Source organism: Prionailurus viverrinus, chromosome A2 (genome assembly GCF_022837055.1).
Source record: "Prionailurus viverrinus isolate Anna chromosome A2, UM_Priviv_1.0, whole genome shotgun sequence".
Classification (NCBI taxonomy): domain Eukaryota; kingdom Metazoa; phylum Chordata; class Mammalia; order Carnivora; family Felidae; genus Prionailurus; species Prionailurus viverrinus.
The window spans coordinates 17,584,626-17,595,818 of record NC_062562.1 but is presented as its reverse complement, the minus strand read 5'-3'; the positions used below and the strand labels follow the sequence as shown (position 1 = coordinate 17,595,818).

Here is an 11,193-nt window from a genome sequence, read left to right as displayed (position 1 = left end):
AGAGGGGCATTCGGCACCCATTGGCTGTGAGGGTTGAATGTAAGATGGCGCCCAGGGAGCTGTGAGGGGAAAATCCTGTCGATCTTGGAGCGGCGACGGCGGAACCGGGGCCCCCAGCGGTGCGGTGGGGCCGGCGGGTAGAGCGGCGGCGGCGGCGGCGACGACGACGTCGCCGGGTGAGGGCTGCAGTGGGGGCAGGGATGCGGCGAACCTGCGGGCCTGAGACAGCGGGCCCACCCCACACAACGGCGGGCGGGGGCGGGCGGGCCGCTGCCTCTGGGCCCAAGAGACCTCGGGGCGGCTCCGGAGTGGAGAATGTCCCTGGGCTCGCGCGCCCCCGCCCCTTGTGGGGTGTAAGAGAGGCAGGTCGGGGACTTGGGTGGGCGCGGCGCGCGAACGCGCACTGGTGCTCGGGCGCGCTCGGCCCTGTTTATACACGGGCGCGCGCGCGCTGTGCGGCCCTCCCGGTGCGCGTGGCCGCCGACGTGCGCGTTCCCGGTCCGGATATCTCGGCTCCTGGAGCTGCGGCCCTTGGGCAAGAGCGGCTTTCTGTGGCGCGCGCCCGCCCGCGACCCCCAGCTTCGGGGCGCGCGCCCCGCTGTTGGGTGGCGGCTGCGCCGCCGCCGCGAGGACGCGCGGGACACCTCTGCTGCGTGGAGCGGCGGCGAGCTGGCGGGCGGCTCGCAGTGTGAGGAAGGTTGTGGGTTGGGCCCTTCCTGCTCTGGTGACGTCCCCGGACCGCCATGGCCTAGGCCTGGGGAGAAACCAACCGGCTTTGCAGTCTTGCGGTTCCGCTCCTCTAAGAGGCGGGCGAGATTGCTCGTTCTTCTGGAAGAATGCAGTGACTTGAGGCCAATGTGCGGGAAAGGTGCTGCCCTGTTTCTGAAACAGAGCCCTGTAGGTTTGTGAGGGCAGCGAGCCCCTTCGAGTTTCCTCACCTTGTTCTGGTGCTTTGTGCTGGAGAGGGAAGGTTAATCCTTTAAGGCCTTTCGGCGGTACTTGCTTTCTTGTCATTGGAAAGTAATTCTTCCATAAGCGCAATTCCTACACGTCACCTCTGTGCGCTCCGGAAGGGGATCCTCTTCTGTGGACGTGAAACTACCCGAGCTCTAAATGCCACTTTAAATCCTTAAATGCAACCTTTTCTTCTGTGTAGGTGGGAGGGGCTTACTTGTACTCTGTTAGACTAAGGGAGGGCCCCGCATTCGCGCAGCCAAAAAGTTGCCCAGGACAAAATTGGAACGACCTGAGAATCTGCTTTGCCTTCTTGTGTTATTACACAGTTCCCCAACAGAAATTTCTAAAATCTGTTCATGTATTACTACAAAAGTCACTTTTGATGTAGAATTTCAATCCTTTTCAGCTTTTTGTTTTGTTTTAGTTCCAGTGCTAGGGGAGTTCTAGGTTTGTTCTAGAGAAAAATGCACTTCTTTTTTCTAAAACAAGACATCAGTTTTACAGTCTCGCCTAATGAAGTTTAAGGAAAACGGAGCTAAGGGCAAGTAAAATTAGGAAATCTGATAATGATGGGGGTAGTTCTTTTTAATATACTGTATTTTAAGAACAAAGTTAAAATTTAAAAAGAGGCTGAGGATGGAAAGAACTTCTTTGTTCTATCTTCTTCAGAATGTTACAAGTCTTAAGAACTCAGGACAAGCAGCAGAAATACATGCAACATGGTGACTGGTGAGTTAAAATCATTCATATGCTGAAAATATGTGTGCAGTCTTTTTCCTAGTAATATTGAAACATTACAAGTCCTGCCAATCATTCTGGGTGCTGTCTGACAGAAACTGCTAAGTGCTGGAAAATTGAAGATGGGGGAGAACTGCATCTTTGAATCCAGTAACAGTTTACTGCTTGAACAATTTTCTTCTCTTGAAGTGTAAGCCAGCGCAGCTTTCAGGTTTTAGCATGAGGACACACCAGCTTTTCTAAGGAACTTAAATGATTGAAATAAAAGCAGTGAAGTTTAAGATGCACTTAAAATTTAAATATACCTTTTAGGCCTGCTTGTTCCGGAACATCTTTGTTTTTAACTATTAAATTTGAGATCTGTCTTTTAAGTTGGTATTTGTAGATAATATTTTTTTGTAAGCTCATTAACTTCAATTTGCCTATTAAGAGATGTCCTACTTCCAGCCTTCTGTGATGAATAGTTTGTGTACCTCTCAGGAACCTTTTTCCTTTCCACCTCCCCTTTCCAATTTTATGTTGCCATTTCACAGAAAAGATCAAATAATGGTTCATGTTTTTTGTGGATTTGAATTGCTCCAAAAAGGTAACCAAATGTCAGGGGCTCTAGGTGTCTATCATGACAGCTTCAGAATCAAGGATCTCTTCCCTCAAGCTTGCATGGTTTTAATTTAATCAATTGTGTTTTGTCCTCCGTGTGCCATGCTTGCTTGTCTACTTTTTAAATGGCGACCCTTTATTGGCAGAGGTCTTTTATTTCTCAACCTTAGAATGAGATGTTACACAAACACCTGTTCTTTTGTGTTACTTTGTACTTAGTTGCCCTGATTTTGTTACAGATGTTTTAAGTCTTCTCCAGGCTTTGCTTAAATGCTTCATTTGTCACACTGGATTGTGATTTCTGGTTGTGGCTGCATGAAGAAATGATAGATTAACTTCTTGCTTTGCTGAAAAGGGGAAAAGAATGAACCTTTGATGTCACACTTGAGGCTAGAGCAAAATTGTAGGTAGAGCTTGTGGGCTGTATCAGAAAGCTTTTTTTGCTTTTTGAAATATCTATCAGTAAATTCAGATGATCTGTATAAAATTTAATGAAAAGTTATAAGGTGAACCACTGTGTAACTATCACCTCTTCAAGAAATAGAACAGTGCCAGCCCCCTGCACCCTTCATGGGTCCCTTCCTGGTCATAGCTTCTCAACCACTAGAGATAATTACAATTCTGACTTCTGTGATAATCACATTCTTTATTTTTCTTTTTATTTACCACCTTCATAGCCCTCGATGTAGTTTTATTTGCTTTTGAATTTTTGTAAGTGGAATCATGCTGTATTTTATGGTTTCCTTCTTTCAGCATTGTGAAATTCATCCATGTTGTGTGCAGCTGTAGTTCGTTTATTCCTGTTTCTTTATAGTATTCAGCTGTGTGACTATACCATAATTTATTTATCTATCGATTCTACTATTGATAGACATCTAGATTCCTTCCAGTTTGCAACTGTTACAAACAATGAACATTCTTGTATAAGTACCTTTGTATATGTGTGTATCATATACCTAGGGGTAGATTGCTGAGTTATGTGGAAAGGATATTGTCAGCTTTATTAGTTAATGCAAATGGTTGTGCCAGTTTACAGCCCATTGATCTTTGGTGGGAATGTAAATTTATGTTTCTGGTTGAAAGTGTGTTGTCCAAAAATAGAACCATGGCAAAAATGCCCCTAAATCAGGGTCTCCTCTGGTAAAAGTATGGAACAGGTGAATGGCCCAACGAGATAATAGCTATCACAAACCCTGTATTGGGTTAGTATCTTTAAGAATAGAGGTGTATCTCCCAATTTGCTTCTTTGAAATGACTCTTTATGTTAATTGGAACAAATGTGACTGTAATTCCTTAAAGTAGAAATTGATTTCTTTTTTAATGTGAATGTGTTCTTCAAACCAGATTTAAAAAGCTATGAGGAGCTATTGCTAGAGTAGATGCGAACGAACCATAAGAGGGGCCCGAGAACCTGACTGGGTAAACAGGAAGAGGCAGGGCTCTGAGGCAGCTCAGAGTTTCTTCTCTTAGTCCATCTCATATTCAAGACCCACTTTGTGGAGCTGCATGGGGAGCTGGGAAGAGGTATCAGAAATTTGAGGAGACCCAAGAAAGGATGATTCTGGTGAGTACTTAGGCCTTCCCTTAGAACATAAATTGAAAAAAATTCGCGAAGAGACTTATGAAAATGTAATAGATTGTTGCTTTGGAATAACCTTTGTTCATCATATCTTCTTGTGTTCTAGTGATAAAATAATAAAAGTAATGATCACTTTGATACATTGAGGGCCTAAATCTGTGTCAGGCACTGTACTAAGCTCCTACTAGAAGGTGGTGTAGGGGAACTACTAGTGATTAATGGGTGCATACAAGTGAAAATTTCCTAGGCCTGTTGGTATGGGATTTACATATTGTTTTGCAAAGCAGCTATTCTTAAAAGTATTCAGAAGCAAATGCTTGTTTACAGACTCCCCTACACCAATAAGGTCCCAAGTGTTTTCCTCTCTTCCCTTTTCTAATGCCCAGAAATTGGGAGTACTCAACTCTCCCTCCAGCTTCGTGTTTTTCTGAAGTATTTTAATTATTCTGTTTATTTACTGCTCCCACCAAGCCTTTGACTTGGAGCTAATTAAGAATCTTGCTTCTTTGAAAGGAGTTTCATTAAGTTTATCCATTTCTGTATTACCAAGGCTCACCCTTGTGTTTCTTGTGAGCAGCATCTTGAAGAAGTTAACAGTTTTCATTATTATGCAAACTTATGGTGCTTGATGATTTTGTTTTTTAAGAGTTTCAGATTTTGAGGGGAAAAGCACGCTATGATCAGCCAGAATTGTTGTGTGTGTTACTGTTATTGTGGTAAATCACTGTGTAAAAGTATTACTTTTTAATTTCCTTTTGGTTTAATATAAATTGTGGAAAATACAGGAGAGTATTCGACAGGAAGAAATTTAAGTCCTCTGATTCTACCACCAAGGCATAACTACTGTTAGCATTTAGATGCAGTTTTTTTGTTTTTTTTTTTTCCTCTCATATGGGTAAATAATACTGGTATATGTAAATAAAATTGTGTTGTTTCCTTTTTCACACATAATGTGCTTCTGTGTTGTTAAATTTAAACAAGCAAACATGTTCAGGGGGCAAGGAATCTTCCAGGTATTAACATCCTTTTTTTTTTTTTTTTTTTAAGCTACCATGTTAAAGAAAGATCTGTAGAATTACACTAAATCCTTAGGAGACTTTATATGAAATTTGGCATATAATAACAGTGGCATAGCAAGTCAGTGGGCAAAGGAATTTCAATAATTCAATAAATGATACAGGAGGGACAAGTTGTTTTTGGAAAAAATATAGTTAGACTTTTACCTATACAAAATAAATTTTAAATGGATCAAAGCATTTTATTAAAAAATTACACTGGAAATTAAAAAATTGTAGGTGAATAATGACCTGATTTTAATGGTAGGGAGGACTTTTTTGGAGCATAAAAAAAGAAGAAACCATCACCACTATTGAAAATGTGTTTAATTTCTCTCTCTCTCTCTCTCTCTCTCTCTCTCTCTCTTTTTTTCTTTTAACTCACTGATTAACCTAAAATATTTAAATATATTTCTGAAGCTTTCCCTCCATCGCGCCTTGTAAGCATCACTTTTGTGTCTGGTCAAATGCTGACTAAGTGTACTTTCATTATTGGGGTGTGTCAGTCTGGTGGATAGTGCCAAGTGAGCAGGTTAAAAGGACAAGAAATGAAGCCATGTGTGTTGTAGTCTGTATGAATGGGCAGATTGGAATGTTCTTCCAAATTGACCTTTTCTATTAAATTTTTAAGTACTCCAGGGTGTTCCTGGATGGCTCAAGTCAGTAAATCGTGCAACTCTTGATCTCTGGGTTGTTTGTTGAGTTCAAGCCCCACATTGGGTGTAGATATCACTGAAAATAAAATCTTAAAAAAATTTTTATTAGGTTCTCCATTGAATCCGTTATTGGTTAATATTTTTTAGCTACCTCTGATTTCAGTGGCTCTCAAGTGATTATGTGGATTTGTACAGAGTTGGTGAAGAACCTTCTAGGGGCTTAGTGAAAGAAAAAAGCAATGGGAATTGGGAAGCAATGGCTGCTTCTGCTTGAAGCTCCACTGACAGGCTCTAAGCTTGGAACGCTGCAGAGTGTGTTATACTTTGTAGTTTAAACTGCTTAAAATACAGAAGGTGTTTTTATCATAAATTATTTCAAATATTTTCACAAGGATACAGAATAGAATGAATACCTGTTAATGACCTTTTATCAACAGTTTCTAAGTTTTATAGAATTTTACCTACTTCAGGCTGTTGGTGTTCTGTGTGTGTGTGTGTGTGTGTGTGTGTGTGTGTGTGTGTGTGTTTAATGAAAGCTTAAAGAATGAACTTTGAGGCTTTATAGAAGATACATTTCCAAGCTTTTATTCCATTTCTGGGAGCTGACTATTCATCTATTCATCTATCTTACTTGTCGTTACTGGAATAAATTTATAGCTGGATTAGATTTTCTTATAGTGACTTTTTTTTAAGGTAGTATTCTGGAAATACGGGATTTGTTTGGAGGAGAATGGTTTTATCATGTTTGGAACCTGGATTTTTTTTTTTTTTTAAATTTTTTTTTTTTTTTCAACGTTTATTTACCTTTGGGACAGAGAGAGACAGAGCATGAACGGGGGAGGGGCAGAGAGAGAGGGAGACACAGAATCGGAAACAGGCTCCAGGCTCTGAGCCATCAGCCCAGAGCCCGACGCGGGGCTCGAACTCACGGACCGCGAGATCATGACCTGGCTGAAGTTGGACGCTTAACCGACTGCGCCACCCAGGCGCCCCAGAACCTGGATTTTTTAAACAAATATGTCCTGAGTTTAATTTGGTATGAAATGCTGTGTTCTAAAAGATTGATTAATTACAGGCTGTATTCAACTTTGCTAAATGTTTGTCGAAAATAGAGGATGTGGTATGGGGGCGCCTGGGTGGCTCAGTCAGTTGAGCATTTGACTCTTGATTTTGGCTCAGGTTATGATCCCAGGGTTATGGAATCAAGCCCCGGGTCTGGCTGAGCATGAAGCCTGCTTTGGAGTCTCTCTCCCTTGCCCCTCTCCCCCACTCGTGCTTGCTCTCTCAAATTAAAAAAAAAAAATTTCTTTAATTAAAAAATAGAGGACATGGCACTTTAATTTCTTAATCTTAGTGGGAGGTCTAGAGATACTCTAAAATTAGTAAGTCTACATATAAATAAAGGTTTGAAGGTATGAAAGTGAACATTGGCAAAAATAACAATGAGATTGGCAGGGGTTGGTGAGAGGAGGGTGATTTAAAAGCACTAAACTTACTTTTCCTGAAGGACAGGTCAGTGTTTCAAATTGGTAGATCAACAAAGCATACTTAGGTGTTTTGTTTTTGGTTTTTTTTTTTCTATACTGTTTGATGAATATTTTTTCCTTAGAAAATGGATGTGTTACTTTTACTGCCCCCCCCCCCCCAAAGAAACAAAAATAAAAAAACTAGTTGTAATGCTACCCTGGAAACTGAAGAAAATTTGTTTCTAGGAAAAGAGTTAGTGTAGTCCTCTTTTATATTTAATATTAGACTTCAGATAAAGCTTAAGCATCCTCATTAGTGAAACTTGAAAGAGTGAAGGAAAATAAGTCACTAGGAAGTTTCTAGGGATTGCCTTTACCAAGCAATATTTGTGTGAAGGTTTTCTGATTCTATTAACTTATTTTGCAATTTTTTTGGTTCTTAATTGTGTGTATTTCTTTTCTCCCAGATTTGAGACAAAAAAATGTTTTGCCCCATGGTTACCCATATTTTTTTAAAAAATTGCTTTGACACAGTAGCGATGATTCCAGTGCAGACAGTCTTCAGAATTCGGTGTCAGTGTTTTATGGGAATGTAATTGTTGAAAATAAATTTGGGGAAGTGTAAATTTCAATTGACCTCTGCCATTCTTCTGTAATGGAGGTAGAAAATTGAAATATGTACCAGCATGGTACAGAATCAGTTAATTGCTATTCATATAGCTCTTCTTTGTCCCTTTTTGAGCAGAAGGGTAGATGTGATGAGGTATTTAGAGTCACATGTGAATTTTGTGATGTTATTGGGTCTATATTATGAGAGATGCCTTCTTCAGAAGGAAATTCTAGTCATGATGCTCTTATCAGAAGGGAGATTTGACACATTCTGTGCCAGTGTGGTGAGTGATTGTGGGTCACCTACAGTGGAATGGCCTGCTCTGAATAGGTAACAGAAGGATGGGGTGTTTGGCCTTGGTGATACTCTTATTCACTTGTATCATGGCCATTGTTGAGAGCTTAATTTTGAAGTCTTACAGCAGACCTCCTAATTTTCAACTCCCCTGCAGCAGAGAGAAAGAAGGGAGAACTGAGCAAGGCAAGTGGTCAAGAAGAGAAGTGGGAAAGGGACAAACGAGTTGTATTTCAGGAGATTAGAGGTCTTCAACAAAGATTTTAACTTTGCAGTCACCTGGCCTGTGCTTGCTTTTCTTTGCACTGTATTGCGTTGGGGTGTCCTGAGATGTAGAGGCTCTCCTCAGAGTAGTGGGTTAAGGTTTGATTTTAGGCAGGATAAGGTATATGTGCTCTTCTTTATTTATGGAGAAATATATTTGCAATGTATTATATGCATCGTTATAAAAGATTTACTGTTGTGTCAACTATGTAGGGAAAGCACCCAAATATAACTTGTATACTATACTTAGAGTGTCCCACAGAAATGTTGCCAGTGTTAGTAACTTAATAGCAGTAAGGATCATAAGTTTTCTCTGGTCTCACGCTTGTCTTGGATATATAGGCCGTTTTCCCAGGGTGTATACTGACCATTTACCAGGAGAAGGCTTAACATTTATAATTGTAACTTACAGATGTTACAGGAACAAAGAGCCATAATCCTTCTTGTTCTACATTGAATTGCAAATGTAACATATACATATACACGTACATATACATATGAAGCACCTACCATGTGTCAGCCATCTGAGAGGATCAGGACACAGTCTTGTGTGCCAGGAGTTTAGAGCCAGGTGGAAGAGATAAGATGATTACCCATATGCCTTATATCTGTAACATAAGGCAGAACATCTGGGCAGTGAAAGAGAGACTGATATTCCTAGTGTTGATGCCTTTCTAGTCTTCTAGCCTTTCTTTGATGGTTCAGGGAAACAAATAACTTTTCCATTTGCGATTGATAAGAGTCCTTTCTGGCAAAAACGTTCACTTGGTTTGTGTGACACTCATATCCTGCTGCTGCTTTTGTTCTGGAGGTGGTTCTGATCCAGAGGAGAGGGAATAATATGAAATCAGCAGTGGCAGGCAACTAATAGTCCGTAGATAGATTGCATGGTTGTCCCCCAGGTAGTTGAGAATTACTATCCACCCCTGCAGATTAATTCTTAGGGTAAATACCCTGATGAAAAATTTGCAGAATTGATTTCTGAGTTTTAGGAGTGACCTAGTTATTTAAAGCACTATTCAACTTTACCCACTAATTTTAATATTAGTTAGCACTTATATAGTACTGTCTGTGTCAGGTACTTTTCTCAGAGTTTTATATTTAATCTTCATGTCAACTCTGTAAGGTAAATACTATTTTATTTATCCCCATTTTATACACAAAACCAAGGTTAACTAACTTGTCTAGTGTTTCAAAGCTAAAGAGAGATTGAGCTGAGATTTGAACCCAGGCAAGCCAGCTCCAAAATCCATGCTTCTGACAAGTAAGCTATGCTACAAAACAATGTGAGCAATATATGGCAAACTGGGATTTTTGGTGTTTCTGGTGGGAGATGAAGTATATATCCCCTTTTTCTCAGGTCTTGCTATAGCTAAGTGGCATACATGTTTTTACTATAGGACATAGTTGGCGGTGGAAATTGAACATGTCACTAGGAATCCCTGCTCCTGGCTTCCTTGGTCGTCCTCTCTGTGATGATCACAATAGTTTTGCATGTGACTTTTATTGTCCAGTGCTTGGCTCTGCAGAGAAGATGGCATTGGCCTAGTGCTGGGTGGAGAGTGTGTTTTCAGCCTGTTTCATCCAGTACTGTGACGCATGCCTTTGTTTTTTGTTTTCAGTGTGATAGTTTAAGAAATGTTTATAGAAGCAATTTTTTTTTTTTAAATATTTTATTTTATTTTTTTTCAACGTTTTTATTTATTTTTGGGCCAGAGAGAGACAGAGCATGAACGGGGGAGGGGCAGAGAGAGAGGGAGACACAGAATCGGAAACAGGCTCCAGGCTCTGAGCCATCAGCCCAGAGCCCGACGCGGGGCTCGAACTCCCGGACCGCGAGATCGTGACCTGGCTGAAGTCGGACGCTTAACCGACTGCGCCACCCAGGCGCCCCTATAGAAGCAATTTTTAAACATGGGTAACTTAAAAAAAATAAGGTGGTATAATAAATTACTGTATTTTGGATTCCTGTATACAGCTGCCCTGAATATTCGCAAAAGTGATTGATTGCTGTGTGCATTTCAAAATATGAAAACAATAGCATAATTTTGACTTCTGACCATTTATTTTTATTTCTAGGAACCCTAAGGACTCTGCAATATGAATAATTCTCTGGAGAACACCATTTCCTTTGAAGAGTACATCCGAGTAAAGGCGCGGTCTGTCCCGCAGCACAGGATGAAGGAATTTCTGGACTCACTAGCCTCTAAGGGGCCAGAAGCCCTTCAGGAGTTCCAGCAGACAGCTACCACTACCATGGTGTACCAACAGGGTGGGAACTGCATTTATACAGACAGCACCGAAGTGGCTGGGTCTTTACTTGAACTTGCCTGTCCAGTCACCACCAGTGTTCAGCCACAAACTCAACAAGAACAGCAGATTCAGGTTCAACAGCCACAGCAGGTTCAGGTAAAAGGGAGATGTTGAGGTGCATCCTATTTAGTAGATTTTATTTGCCATCAGGGTTTTGGTTAGTAGGAACATCACATCTATATACAGATATCTGAGGTTATTTTCACTAAGGGAATATTCTGTGTTTTTTTGAAACATTTTATTTAACACAATGGCTTTCATATATAGTACAGACTAAAAATATTTGCAGCTACCATAAACTGGAACGATCACAGATACTTGGCATTTGCTTTGGAGAATTAAACAGTACAGAAATTAGAGGTCTTCTGGGACTGGACTCGGATGTGACATAGCTGTGTGTAACTGAAGCTTCCCTTTTGTCTGTGTCACCCTGGGTAGATCAAGAACATAGGAGGGGCTTATCTTTTCTCATTACTTACAAGCATGACATTTGGAACTTACTTTAAAATGGGTGTGATCTGTTTTCGTGATCTTCCTTTAGTTGTATGGTTCCATGACTCAGGTCACTTGTAGATTTCCAGGTCTTCATTTACTGTTTATAATCCTCAGGAAATAATGCTAATTGATAATGAGCTTACAGAAAGAGGAGGAACTAATAAAT

At 40.7% G+C, this 11,193-nt stretch overlaps 1 protein-coding gene across 7 annotated transcripts in view; it reads left to right on the top strand.

Annotated features, from left to right (window-relative positions):
• Positions 1–13: 13 nt before the first annotated feature.
• The window catches only part of QRICH1 (glutamine rich 1), a 53,818-nt gene continuing 42,638 nt past the window's right edge, over positions 14–11,193 (top strand). Inside the window, exons 1-4 of one of the 7 annotated variants that reach the window (XM_047831240.1) lie at positions 14–176; positions 1,627–1,686; positions 3,640–3,859; positions 10,299–10,628. In XM_047831240.1, coding sequence (XP_047687196.1) covers positions 10,320–10,628 — 309 coding nt within the window. In that variant the 5' untranslated portion in view covers positions 14–176; positions 1,627–1,686; positions 3,640–3,859; positions 10,299–10,319. Of the gene's footprint in view, positions 177–472; positions 902–1,626; positions 1,687–3,639; positions 3,860–10,298; positions 10,629–11,193 lie in introns of those variants that run through there. The other 6 variants (XM_047831222.1, XM_047831247.1, XM_047831263.1 and 3 more) reach the window with 6 other exon arrangements.